This window comes from Etheostoma cragini, chromosome 3 (genome assembly GCF_013103735.1).
Source record: "Etheostoma cragini isolate CJK2018 chromosome 3, CSU_Ecrag_1.0, whole genome shotgun sequence".
Taxonomy (NCBI): Eukaryota; Metazoa; Chordata; class Actinopteri; order Perciformes; family Percidae; genus Etheostoma; species Etheostoma cragini.
Window position 1 is genome coordinate 10,144,308 of NC_048409.1, and position 14,705 is coordinate 10,159,012.

Consider the following 14,705-nt stretch of genomic DNA (forward strand, 5'->3'; position numbering starts at 1 on the left):
CACCACAGTGACAAAGGTCATGTATTGATTGATAGAATTATATATTATGTTGTACTAAATAAATTATGTCATATTAAGATTATATTTCACAATTTATGCAGTGGAGAAATATTACAGAAGAACAATAAAAGTAAAATAAGGATAGATGTCTACATGAAGGTCTATTACTACACATTGTAACTGAACATTATGATGATATCTGCTGTTATATTATTTACAGTTTTCAAAATGAATTTGGTGTCTCCTTCCCCATCATATTCTTTTTAGTATTCTTCTCAGGTTTCAGTAAGATAATGTAACATTTTGGAATGAAAATACAAAAGAGCAGTCCAAAACTGGAGGCCAGAATTGCAAATATCTCCACAGCAACGCTGAACTTCCCAGGAGAGCTGACATACGCTGGGATAAAAGTGATCCATACAGCGCAGAATATCAGCATGCTAAAGGTGATAAATTTTGCTTCATTGAAATTATCAGGCAGTTTCCGGGCCAGAAAAGCAAGAATGAAACATAACATGGCCAGAAGTCCTATGTACCCAAGTACAGCCCAAAAACCTACAGCTGAGCCCAAAGAACACTGTAAGATGATTTTATGGTTAAATTCATCAAAATCCTTAAATGGAAAAGGAGGAGAAATTATTAACCAGAGGGTACATATGATAACTTGTATTAGAGTGAAACCCAAAACAGTGAGTTTTTGCTGTGCAGGTCCAAACCATTTCATAACATTACTACCTGGAAGTGTGGCCCTGAAGGCCATTAACACCACTATAGTTTTCCCCAGAACACATGAGATACAGAGAACAAAGGTGATACCGAATGCTGTGTGTCTCAGCATGCAGGACCACTCAGAGGGCCGGCCTATGAAGGTGAGAGAACACAGGAAACACAGAGTCAAGGAGAAGAGCAGCAGGAAGCTCAGCTCAGAGTTGTTGGCCCTGACAATAGGGGTTTTCCTGTATCTGAAGAAAATGAATACCACAACAGCAGTGATGCATGTTCCAAATAAGGATGCTGCAGTGAGCAGCGCTCCCATAATCTCTTCATATGATAGAAACTCTGCCTCCTTCTTCACACAAGCATCTCTTCTCTCATTTGACCAGAACTCAGAGTGGCATCGCACACAGGTGATGGAATCTAAAAAATAAGTATATATTAAAACAGTTATTAGATAGATATATAGATAGATAGATGGACAGATATTTATTGATCCCAAGAAAAATGGGAAATAAAGGTGTTACAGCTGCATACGTAAATCAGTCGCACAACACAGAATATAAATAGAAATGAGATACTAGGAAAAATATTCACACATACAATATACATGAAATAATAAGAATTGGAATGGAATAAAAAATAAAAATATTTGAATATTTACAGGATGGGAAAACCGAAATGTGCAAATGCTTAAATAATACAATGTTAAAATGTATGCTAAATGTAAATAAACCAATTGTGCAGGTTGCACTTAGTGCAGTAGTGTGGTGTCTGAAAAAGTCTTATCTAGCACCCAGTGATGACATGTTAAAAAGTGTTATTGCTTGTGGTAGGACGGATTTTTTGCAGCGGTCCGTGCGGCATCGAAGCTGTTGGAGTCTCTTTGAGAAGATGCTCTTCTGTTTAGACCTAATAGACCTATTACATTTAGTATTTTGTTTTGTCTCTATGTTAGTTTTTTTGTGATGCATACAAGACAGACACTATATACTTATTAGATAATTGATAGCCTTAAGACAAATCTAAGTGTCCAGCATGGTTTCATCATGAAGGAAATTTGGTTTTACAAGATACAGCACAAAATGGAATTACTCTTTACAAATTAATATTTTTTTCTTTTATTTCTTAATAACTATGCATTATATATATTTAAAACGTCAATTTTAAGGGCTGCTTTACAAACACAATTTCATCCACTCTTACAGCAATTATTGTATTGTTTCAGAGAGAGAGAGAGATTACCTAACCTCTGAACTGAATCCAAAATCTGCATGGTCACATACCACTGAGTAAATACTAGGCATTGTTATTTAAGTGAGCTGACCCTTTAATGACCTTTTTGTGACATTTTACCAATAGTAATACACCTGTAATGTTGCTTATTTCTCCCTGTGCACATCTTAAACAGTCATAGCAGCAAACAGGCTTTCCTTTCTGGAGAACCTTGCGAGTTCCTGGAGAACATTTCTCACTGCAAACTGATAAAGGCACCTGCATGAAAAAAACAGTATGACCATTCACTTTCATAAACAATTGTAACGACTTAAACTATCATAGCAAGTTAATGCACTGTAATAACCTTAAAGTGATACCATTGCGGCTTACCTGTTGTGAGTTCTTTGCCCAAATTAAAGACTTATTTAGCAGATTCAACTGTTTGTCTGCAGGTAGAGATGCATCATAAAGACCAACTGTGACAAAGTCCACAATGCCATGTTCAGTTGGCTGCCAGTTTATAATTTCATACTTTGCTGCAGGGTCTCCATTCTTATTAAAGTAAACATCATCTCCTTCCTTTGTTGTGAACTTAATCTTTTTGATGTGCTGTAAAATCTGAGAAGATATGGATCCATATATGTCATTTCATGACAAAGATGTAGGCCTTTTGGCTCAACAGCACAATAGACTGACTTTGTCAACTCACCGTATATGGATCTAGCTGCACCTTGTTGTTACAGGTTTTGTTACAGCTGAGAACATTATGAAGTGCATGGGCTACAGCATACACTCCTTTATAGATATTGTAAAAGATAGGCATGAGCGACATATCAGTGAAGCTGTTTTGCACTCCAGTTAGATCTTCATGGCCAGTACATTCTCTCTGATTCCCTGCTGAAGATTTTGACTGTTTGAACTTACAGTTAAATAATGTCTCCCAAAACTCTGGAAACATTTCATTATTGGATAAATTAAGCATCTTCACGTCCAATATGAACTCTCTCATTCCACTCACATGTGCTTTGGGGATGGACAGGCCTATGGCACCATCCAAAATGTGATGCCTATCCATAGCTGCAGTTTGGGAATCAGAAAGCCAACCCTCACTGCCTACCCACTGGTACCCAGTCAGGTTGTGGTGAGACAACTTTTGAATTAGCAGATCAATATCCACGAGGGAGAGGAAAGTGACAATGACCTTTGAAGTGGAAGCCTTGATCATTTCAATTATCGTTTGTATTTTCACTGGAGGATCTGTTTTAGAGAAAGCTACAGAGTACTCTAGACAGATACCCAGATGCTGGGCGGTTTCTGTGAAAGTGGCCATGCCATTGTTGTCATAATCATTATTTGATCTAATAGCTCCCACCCAAGTCCAACCAAAGTGCTTGACCAACTGAGCCAGGGCTGTGCTCTGGTAATAGTCACTGGGTATTGTTCTGAGGAAGGAGGGGTACTTAGTTTTATCACTGAGACAAGCACATGTAGCAAATTGGCTGATCTGAAAAAAAAGATGATAAAGATGCAAAATATGAAATGACTTTAAAACCATATTTAGCTGTAACCAGCTGAAACAATTGATTTCAATTCCATTCTTACCCACCATTGGGATATGAAACGGTCCGATTAGAGTAGCTATTGCCATGCAAGGAGAGGAAGAGCTTTCTCCCATAATGGCTTGCACTTCTGCAGGTCTGGTACATGGTGCCTCGGAGAGTGCAGATAATATCTCATTACCATTAGCCAAGGCCAGTGCCACCCTCACACTTCTGGCAATTGAGCCACAGGAATCATAGATCTTATAGCCCAGAGAGATACCAGGCAGTAGGTTTGTGCTGTTATTAATCTCCTCTATGGCAAAGAGCATAGCTTGGGCAGCCTGGAAACCTCTGAAATTTAAACTTAATGCAGACAGTTAATAATAGTTGGAATTTTAAACAGTTTGTCCTAGCATTAGAAACACTAGCATAGTAAATTAAAATGTTATATGATGATACATGCAACATAATATACCTGTACATGTTTTTTAAGACTAGATTTGATAACTTGTTTTGTATCAGTAATAGCTTCCTTCTAGATATTTAAAATCTAAATTCATTACTAAATAATAATTTACCTGGTGCATTCCAGTGGCAGTGGTTTGTGTCTGTAGGAGTCTTGTCTGTTTATCCAGCGGCTGTGGAAATAGAAGATTCCCCCCAACATAATGTCCCCATCCTCAGATAGCTGGGGGTTCTCAGTATCCCCTCTCCGTCTGCACACCAGCTCCTCAGCCTGAGAGACCAACACCACTAACAACAGTTGTAAGAGTGCCCAACCCTGCTCTGGCCCCCTGTGTCTAGACACCATACTGTCTGAGAGAACTAAACCACCAGGTTGCATCCCATGTACAATAATGTAAATCAAAAGCATTCGTCGCTCTTTATGCATTTTGGAGAAGCATAAAAAAGGGAACAATGATGTTTTACGTTTGTGGACTCACAAGGCAGGGTGAGAGGAAGGAGTTTACTAAACAATAACACACCAGTACTAGTTTCTTGCCACAAGTGTTTGAATGACTTCTCCTGTTAAAACAATGACTTAAAATTTGGTATTCAATAGGGTAAAAGTATAGTTTATTTTGGGCCTTATATGGCATTCCATGTGGTTTCAAGTTAGCATAATGCTGTCTGGCCATAACTGTTTTTCTTCACTTACTTAAAGAGACAACACTAATTCTAGTTTCGGTCTAATTTGATACAAAGGCAATATACGTAGTTTGTAGTTACAGCATTTTTTAGAATAACTGTGAATAACATTTCCAGTTGGTTTGGGTTGTGTTTAGGAAAAGAAGAGTGGTAAGGCCGAAAATAGCGGACCGGACCGCCCTATACAGTGGATGGGTTGGGTTTAGCAAAATAATTGATCATTTCACAGAATTCTGTGATACCAGACTGGTCCGGTCTAATGAAGACCATTTTATTTCTTAGTATAATTTCTTACAAAGTACAGCCTTTTACGTATTATTAATGTATTGTAAAATGAAGTGTGACTGAGAATACTACAGTTGCAAAAAGCAAGTCTAGCTTAGTAAAATGAAGAAAGATGTCAACGCAGCATACTGTCAACAATTGATTATGTAACATTATCATGGCACTTGAATAACTTTGCTACCATATTGTTAAAGGTTTTAGAAGGAGTTTGGGTCCTCCTTTCCCTCATATTCTTTTTTGTATGCAGGGTTCAGTAAGATTTAATTTAATTGAATTCAGTTTAATTTATTAATTCAGGAAAATGCACTTTGATGATCAAGTACAGCAGTACATGTAAATTTGCCAGATTGTAGGCCGAGGGCTAATTTCCATCTGCAGTCCATTAGGCAGGTTGGAGTTACAGTAAAAAAAGACATAGGATGGTAACATTAAGTATAAAACAAGAATAATGAAAAAGAAGGAAGGAAAAGAAATAAAACAAGAACAGGACAATTTATTTGTAGAAGATAAAATGGAAACACAATTATTATACTCCACTGGAACATACTTATTCTACTGGGCTCAGTCTGTACAACCTATAGTTAGCGGTGGTTACAACTTTGGTCAGCGCTAAGCAACAGCTTGTCCTGGCTCTTAAAGGAGGCCAAATGGGACTTTCCCTTATAGTTGGGGGAAGTGTGTTCCAAATTGCACTACCTTCAATAGATTATGGCTGAAGGAGGTTTTTCTAAAAGCACAACATTAGAAGATTGCTTCGACCAGTTTAAACAAACATTTTCATTTAAAATAAGACACGATCTATTGAGCCATGTTTGTCTGTGTGTGAGAGCTGTTGAGAGAACACGTAATACATCCACAGGATCTTTTGCTTCAGTAAAAATTACAGTGTCATCGGTGTAAAGCAGGACACTAACGTGTAAACAGTATTCACAGAGCTGCCAACTTGTCAAAACCTTGGAGTGAGATTGGGGGGGGCAACCCATACTTTGCCGCGTACAAAGCAATTTCTTTGGCTCCTTCAGCATCATTATTCTTCAGGGTTTAGATTGGGATTATGATTTGTGTAGGGGGGATGGGGGGCTCTCCCTAGGGGGGTCTGGGGGAATGCCCCCCATGACTTAAAAAAAAAAATTAAACCATTAAACGGCACTTTCTGGAGTGTTTTGTGCACAAAAATTGAGAAATCAAGTCTTACATGATATGTGCAAAACTGTATGGTTAAGAGCCTTGGCATTGTTGTAGTATCAACAGGTCTTAGGGCATTTAGCATTTACATTAAGGTTAATCAGTCATCACTTGATTACACATTGTATTACCTTATTATGATATAAGAAGTGACCCAGACAATGTGCCAAACATATTAAGTCAGATGAAGAGACAGTGGCATGTGACAGTAGCAACATCTGAGAAGATTTAGGTCTGTGGTGAACATGTCCACCTCACACAAATGTCCTTATCCCGTTCTCTCTCTTGACTACCACACACACACACACAGTTCTAGGGACCAGGGACCAGGGACCCAAAGTTAAATTAATGTTGGGCTACCAGAGGTACTTATCCTCTGTTCCCCACTTACTGTATTTACTTTTTTGGGATGATAAAGACTATTTGTTTGTTTTCTGAAACATTGAATGAACAATTACAGTTACATTTAGAGATACACAGAAGTTAGAGAAGCAAAATATTGTCCCAACGGTTCCCGGTATCTGCATGGCAGATACTGGAAACCGTTGGGCCCTGGTGCTGGCACACACATCTGGATCAGTCACAGCTTTCCTGGCAACCCAATGGCATAGGTTTTGTTTCCAGATTTTGTGACGAGATATATCATTTTGAGTATTAAACAGTGAATGTTTTCCCATTTCTACATCAATTTATACTTGAAACAATTGAAAACATTGAAAAATAAGGCCCTCAGGTGTTTTGTTGTGGAAGTACATCTCTTCAAATGTGCACGTGGCACTTATTCATGTGAATCATACATTAATTAATTTGAATGCAATTATGAACCCATGGACTTCATATAGCTTAGATGTGTTTCATCACATTTCTGCTCATGTTTAGAACTTTCTGCACTTTCAAAATTGAACTCCTCCCATCTCTGTTGTCCGAGATTTGGAGAGTTGTAATATAGTCTGCTGTGCATGTAATTGCTCCGTTGATATGGTAGTTTTTCACTCAGACCGTCTGACACACACTAGCCTATTTGGGTCTCTTTCAAAGTTTAGAGGTGGCTGTTTGCTGGTCTTCATCGGAGGTCTACGCACGGATGCAACGCGTCAATGTCCATAGCAGAGCGAGTCCACTAAAATGAACTTTAGTTACTACACTACCATTTAGAAAATTCCATGAAAAAAATCCTCACAGTCTCTAAAAGCAAAACTATTCGATCACAAGTGGCTCAACAAGTACATCTATAGATAAACTCATCTTTCAGAAATTTGACCGACACTTGAAATGTGTGAGAAATTGGGGGTGTGGCGTGCAAGCGTATGAAACCAGTCAAATTCTTGTCTCTCACGGCCAATGCGTGAGAGTTGGCAGCCCTGTATTCAGGTAAATCATTAATATATAAAGAAAATGAAATGGGCCCCTGTATGGAGCCTTGGAGGACTCCTACTGAACAACCCATATAGGTAGAACTAACCGCACCCACCACAGTGTATTGTTCTCTGTAGATAATATGACGAATACAAATACAAAATAGAAGAGCAAATGTTGTGGTCTGCTGTCTTCCCCCCACCTTTGGCATGTTTTCCTTTTCCTCTGTGTTTGTCTTGTCTGTTGTCTGTCTGGCCGTGAGGGCGTTCCTACCAGAGGCGGGGCTACACATCTCCTATTCCGTCATCCACTCAGCTGTTTCCCATCCACTCATCATCTCCTGCCATACATAAACCCGGGCTGACCACCTCTTCAGCACCCGATTGTTACATACTCTCACGTGATCCATCCGAGCTGCCTTCCACCATCCCGCCGACCTGTCACCTGTTCTTTGGGAATTTTCCTCTGCATCCATTAAACCCCCTTTAGTTCATCCGGTCTTCCGCGTATTTTGTATCTCTGTGTTTCTGGGTCCCACAGCAAAACTAAACTTCCCAGGAGAGCTGACATACGCTGGGATAAAAGTGATCCATACAACGCAGAATATTATATATAAGACTTCTGGCCTTATAATGAAACATAATAAGGCCAGAAGTCCTTTGTATCCAAGTACAGCCCAAAAAAAATACAAACTTCTTAGACACCAACACGTTTTAACAGGTTGGCTTATCCAAGCTCCTGTGCACTCCTATTTCTTCACTACCAGCCAGATTGCTAGCAGGAATTGTCTCTGTGAAAATGTGATGAATCTGGTATTTGTTATAACAGCCCAGAATTGGTAATGGTAGGTAGGATTTCTGTTTAAGCCTTTTTTTTCTGTCTTTTGATGAGGAGTTAGGTCATTTTTACTTAGAATAGGTACGTTCAGGTTGTTGAAATTGTTTTGTTTATTGTTTTGCTGTTAATCCAAGCTGAAGCTAATGATTGATTGCACCCTTTGTGCTGGAAGTGAGTAACGCCCCAAGCAATGGAGTTGAAGTTTCTCAAGGTTTGGTTCATGTGTAAGGGAAATAGCAACATGAGAGGAACAGGTGACTTGTGGCTGTCTCAGCAATGCTCAGGGTATTCTACCTGAAAACTGTGGTGGAGAGGGAGCTGAGCAAGAGGGCAAAGCTTGTTAGTGGTCAATGTATGGCACAATCCTCACCAATGGTCATCTAACGGATACAAAGATACAAGCGGCAAAAATGAGCTCCCTTTATAGGTTCACCCTTTGACATAGGGTAAGCAGCTCAGATAAGTAGCATTACCTCAGAGTAAGGTCACTGCTCCTTTGCGTAGAAAGAAGCCAGTGGTTCAGGCATCTGATTAGTGTACCTCTGGCTCCTGCCAGTAATTTCCCACTAGCAAGAGACCCGGCGAATGTCATCTGCTCAAGTAATGCCTTACGACCCAATTGTAGGAGCTGCAAAGCACTTACAGCAGCCTTTGATAGCAAAAGCTTGAGCTTTGGCACACTGTTCGTGCATGCCCTAAGGTAGATTTTTGGCTAGAGGGCCATTACATACGCTGACATTTTCCAATATGTCCATTACCGGTTGTTATTTCTACAGTAGGTCAGTTTCTAGACCACACAGTATCTTGATTCCTGTGGCTTCTCCTGCATTTTGAAAGATGACCAATACAGTATTTCTATTTACAACATGCAAGTAATTAACTAACTAGATATATCTGGTATTAAGGGTACTGAAAAAGAGTAAAACCATCAACATATTTAATGTTGGCAGTTATAGATGTTTTTGATATATCACAAGTGACACTACAATGCAGTAATAACATCATTTTTTGGGTTTTGTAAGACAATAAAGATGAGGTCACTCAGTTATATTGAATGGTAAAAAGCTGTGTTAGTTCTGATCCATCACATTGACAAAGGTCATGCATTGATTGATACAATTATATATTATGTTGTACTAAATAAATGCTGTCATATTAATATGATATTTCACAAATTATACAGTGGAGAAATATTACAGAAGTTCAATAACAGTAAAATGAGGATAGATGTCAACATGAAGGTCTATTACTACACATTGTAATTGAACATTATGATGATATCTGCTGTTAAATTATTTTAAGTTTTCAAAATGACTTTGGTGCCTCCTTCCCCATCATATTCTTTTTGGTATTCTTCTCAGGTTTTAGTAAGATAATATAACATTTTGGAATGAAAATACAAAAGAGCAGTCCAAAACTGGAGGCCAGAATAGCAAATATCTCCACAGCAACACTGTACTTCCCAGGAGAGCTGACATACGCTGGGATAAAAGTGATCCATACAGCGCAGAATATCAGCATGCTAAAGGTGATAAATTTTGCTTCATTGAAATTATCAGGCAGTTTCCGGGCCAGAAAAGCAAGAATGAAACATAATAAGGCCAGAAGTCCTATGTACCCAAGTACAGCCCAAAAACCTACAGCTGAGCCCAAAGCACACTGTAAGATGATTGTATGGTTAAATTCATCAAAACTCTTAAATGGAAAAGGAGGAGAAATTATTAACCAGATGATGCATATGATAACTTGTATTAGAGTGAAACCCACAACAGTGAGTTTCTGTTGTGCAGGCCCAAACCATTTCATAACATTACTACTTGGAAGTGTGGCCCTGAAGGCCATTAACACCACTATAGTTTTCCCCAGAACACAAGAGATACAGAGAACAAAGGTGATGCCGAATGCTGTGTGTCGCAGCATGCAGGACCACTCAAAGGGCCGGCCTATGAAAGTCAGAGAACACAGGAAACACAGAGTCAAGGAGAAGAGCAGCAGGAAGCTCAGCTCAGAGTTGTTGGCCCTGACAATAGGAGTTTTCCTGTATCTGAAGAAAATGAATGCCACAACAGCAGTGATGCATGTTCCAAATAAGGATGCTGCAGTGAGCAGCGCTCCCGTAATCTCTTCATATGATAGAAACTCTGCCTCCTTCTTCACACAAGCATCTCTTCTCTCATTTGACCAGAAGTCAGGGTGGCATCGCACACAGGTGATGGAATCTAAAAAAGTATATATTAAAGCTTTTATTAGATAGTTAGATCGATAGATAGATAGATAGATAGATAGATAGATAGATAGATAGATATTTATTGATCCCAAGAAAAATGGGAAATAAAGATGTTACAGCAGCACACGTAAGTCAGTTGCACAACACAGAATATAAATATAAATGAGATACTAGGAAAATATACATACATACAATATACATAAAATAATAATAATAGGAAAAAAATAAAAGAACAAATCTTTGAATATATACAATATATACAGGTTGGGAAAACCGAAATGTGCAAATGCTTAAATAATACAATGCTCAAATGTATGCTGAATGTAAATAAACAAATTGTTCAGGTTGCACTTAGTGCAGTAGTGTGGTGTCTAAAAAGTCTTATCCAGCACCCAGTGATGACATGTTAAGAAGAACATGTAAAAGTGTTATTGCTTGTGGTAGGAAGGATTTTCTGTAGCGGTCCGTGCGGCATCGAAGCTGTTTGTCTCTTTGAGAAGGAGCTCTTCTGTTTAGACCTAATAGGACTTACTAGACCTAATGCATTTAGTATTTAGTTTTTTCTCTATGTTAGTCATTTGCAATGCATACAAAACAGACACTATATACTTATTTGATAATTGATAGCCTTAAGACTAATCTAAGTGTTCAGCATGGTTTCATCATGAATGAAATTTGGTTTTACAAGATACGGCAAGAACAGGAATTACTCTTTCCAAATTAATAAATGTTTCTTATATTTCTGAATAACTATGCATTACATATATATATATGGAGCCTGTCCATGGCTCCAACGCCATTATCAAGTTTGCAGACGACACCATGGTGATTGGCCTCATTAGAGACAACGATGAGGTTGCCTACAGGGAGGAGGTGGACCGTCTGGCTGACTGGTGCGACAAAAACAACTTGCAGCTGAAGACCGAAAAAACCAAGGAACTCATTGTGGACTTCAGGAGAAACACTGACCTACACCCACCCATCCACATCAAGGGGACAGCGGTGGAGCGTGTGGACAGCTTTAAGTTCCTGGGTGTCCACATCTCTGAGGACCTGAACTGGACGATCAACTGCTCCAAACTTATCAAAAAGGCGCACCAGCGCCTGTTCTTCATGAGGACCCTGAAGAAGAACCATCTGTCCTCAGGGATCCTCAAAAACTTTTACCGCTGTACCATTGAGAGCATCCTCACTAACTGTTTTACTGTTTGGTATGGGAACTGCTCTGTCGCCGATCGGAAGGCACTGCAGAGGGTGGTGAAAACTGCCCAGCACATCGCAGGGGCACCACTCCCTACCATCAAGGACACCTACAGGAAGCAGTGTCTGAAAAGGGCCGGGAAAATCACAAAGGATTCCACTCACCCTGCACATACACTCTTCTCCCTCTTGCCCTCTGGGAGGCGTTACAGAAGCTTACGGACCAGAACCACCAGGCACCGGAACAGCTTCTTTCCTACAGCTGTCACGCTTCTGAACGCCTCCTGATACAACTATAAGAATGGCAACCCCCCCGTCCACCCATACAATAATAATATACGGACTGTCCTCACACGCACACACATACCATGGACTGTCCCACACATACTCATATGTATCTAATCGTTATATATTTTGCAAATCTAATCTGCCATTATTTATCTTGTATTATAAACCCGTTAATACATATATAATCCTTTTACTAACAATCCTTTGACTAACACTCCTGTATATTCTGTATAATCTGTGCATAGACCTCCTATATCCATATTTATACACTACATTTTATAGTCCCTTACAATTATTTACTTTTTTTGCTTATACATATACTTTATACTCTGTATAATCTGTATAATCTGTCATAGAGCTCCCATATTTATATTTATATTTTTACACAACATCTTAAAGTTCCTTACTATTACATTTGCTTATACATAAAATTATATACAATATTTATACCCTGTATAGCAATTCTGGATAGATGTAAATCACATTTCGTTGCTTCTACTTGTGACAGTGCAATGACAATAAAGTTGAATTGAATTGAATATATATATATTTAAAATGTCAATTTTAAGGGCTGCTTTACAAACACAATTTCATCCACTCTCATAGTAATTATTTTTGTTTCAGAGAAAGAGAGATGACCAAACCTCCGAACTGAATCCAAAATCTGCATGGTCACATACCACTGAGTAAATACTAGGCATTGTTTTTTTTTTAAGTCAGCTGACCCTTTAATTACCTTTTATATGACATTTTACCAAAATTACTACACCTGTAACGTTGCTTATTTCTCCCTCTGCACATCTTAAACAATCATAGCAGCAAACAGGCTTTCCTTTCTGGAGAACCTTGCGAGTTCCTGGAGAACATTTCTCACTGCAAACTGACAAAGGCACCTGCATGAAAAAAACAGTATGACCATTCACTTTCATAAACATTTTTAAAAACTTACACTATCATAGCAAATAAATGCACTGTAATCACCTTGAAGTGATACCATTGCGGCTTACCTGTTGTGAGTTCTTTGCCCAAATTAAAGATTTATTTAGCAGATTCAGCTGTTTGTCCGCAGGGAGAGATGCATCATAAAGACCAACTGTGACAAAGTCCACAATGCCATGTCCTGTTGGCTGCCAGTTTATAATTTCATACTTTGCTGCAGGGTCTCCATTCTCATTAAAGTAAACATCATCTCCTTCCTTTGTTGTGAACTTAATCTTTTTTATGTGCTGTAAAATCTAAGAAGACATGTATTCATATAATTATCTGACAAAGATGTAGGCCTATTTGCTCAACAGCATAACAGACTGACTGCTATTTTTATTAAGTTTAACCAATGTTTCTTGTTAATGTGACTGACTTAAAAAAAATTATAACCTTTTGTTTGTCAACTCACCTTTAATGGATCTAGCTGCACCTTGTTGTTACAGTTCTTTTTACAGCTGAGAATATTATGAAGTGCATGGGCTACAGCATACACTCCTTTGTAGACATTGGAAAAAATAGGCATGAGCGACATATCAGTGAAGCTGTTTTGTACTCCAGTCAGATCTTCATGGCCAGTACATTCTCTCTGATTCCCTGCTGGAGAGTTTGACTGTTTCAACTTACAGTTAAATAATGTCTCCCAAAACTCTGTAAACATTTCATTACTAGATGAATTAAGCAACTTCACGTCCAACATGAACTCTCTCATTCCACTGACATGTGCTTTAGGGATGGACAGGCCTATGGCACCATCCAGAATGTGATGCCTATCCATAGCTGCAGTTTGGGAATCAAATATCCAGCCCTCACTGCCTACCCACTGGTACCCAGTCAGGTTGTGGTAAGACATCTTTTGAACCAGCAGATCAATATCCATGAGGGAGAGGAAAGTGACAATGACCTTTGTAGTAGAAGCCTTGATAATTTCAATTATCTTTTGTATTTTCTCTGGTGGATCTGTTCTAAAGAAAGCTACAGAGTACTCTAGACAGATGCCCAGATGTTGGGCGGTTTCTGTAAATATGGCCATGCCATTGTTGCCATAATCATCATTTGTTCTAATAGCTCCAACCCAAGTCCAACCAAAGTACTTGACCATCTGAGCCAGGGCTCTACTCTGATAATAGTCACTGGGTATTGTCCTGAGGAAGGATGGGTACTTGGTTTTATCACTGAGACAAGCACAAGTAGCAAAGTGGCTGATCTAAAAGAAAGAAAACACTAAGATAAAGATGCGAAATATGAAATGACTTCAAAATATTTTTTGGCTATAACCAGCTGAAAAAATTGATTCAAATTCCTTTCTTACCCACCATTGGGATATTAAAAGGTCCGATGACAGTAGCTACAGCCATGCAAGGAGAGGAAGAGCTTTCTCCCATAATGGCTTGCACTTGTGCAGGTCTGGTACATTGTGCCTTGGAGAGTGCAGATAATATCTCATTACCATTAGCCAAGGCCAGTGCCACCCTCACACTTCTGGCAATGGAGCCACAGACATCATAGATCTTATAGCCCAGAGAGATACCAGGCAGTAGGTCTGTGCTGTTATTTATCTCCTCTATGGCAAAGAGCATAGCCTGGGCATACTGGAAACCTCTGAAATTTAAACTTAATGAAGAAAGTTAAAAATAGTTGAGATCGCAAACAGTTTGTAAAAGCGATAGAAACACTAGCATAGTAACTTAAAATATATGATAATGATACATTATATACATACA

General features: G+C 38.9%; 2 protein-coding genes across 2 annotated transcripts in view; both read right to left on the reverse strand.

Annotated features, from left to right (window-relative positions):
* Positions 1-223: 223 nt before the first annotated feature.
* LOC117942319 (extracellular calcium-sensing receptor-like) lies at positions 224-4,365 on the reverse strand. Its single transcript, XM_034867731.1, has 6 exons — positions 4,052-4,365; positions 3,539-3,836; positions 2,642-3,436; positions 2,323-2,550; positions 2,085-2,208; positions 224-1,137 (listed from the first exon to the last, which is right to left on the reverse strand). Exons 1-6 carry the CDS (start codon positions 4,363-4,365, stop codon positions 224-226), a joined length of 2,673 nt encoding a protein of 890 aa, XP_034723622.1.
* Positions 4,366-9,376: 5,011 nt separating this feature from the next.
* LOC117942126 (extracellular calcium-sensing receptor-like) overlaps positions 9,377-14,705 on the reverse strand; it is a 5,827-nt gene continuing 498 nt past the window's right edge. Inside the window, exons 2-6 of the mRNA XM_034867452.1 lie at positions 14,298-14,610; positions 13,394-14,188; positions 13,008-13,235; positions 12,770-12,893; positions 9,377-10,504 (exon numbers count right to left, since the gene is read on the reverse strand). Of these exons, the coding sequence (XP_034723343.1) occupies positions 9,591-10,504; positions 12,770-12,893; positions 13,008-13,235; positions 13,394-14,188; positions 14,298-14,610 (2,374 nt within the window). The 3' untranslated portion in view covers positions 9,377-9,590. The remainder of the gene's footprint in view (positions 10,505-12,769; positions 12,894-13,007; positions 13,236-13,393; positions 14,189-14,297; positions 14,611-14,705) is intronic.

Excerpts from the sequence above, each read along its gene's own strand:
- LOC117942319 (XM_034867731.1), bottom strand. The coding sequence starts at position 4,365 with ATGCATAAAGAGCGACGAATGCTTTTGATTTACATTATTGTACATGGG. Across the intron at positions 3,837-4,051 it reads CTGCCACTGGAATGCACCAG|TTTAAATTTCAGAGGTTTCC; the intron begins GTAAATTATTAT and ends GTCTGCATTAAG. Across the intron at positions 2,209-2,322 it reads GGGCAAAGAACTCACAACAG|GTGCCTTTATCAGTTTGCAG; the intron begins GTAAGCCGCAAT and ends TTTTTCATGCAG.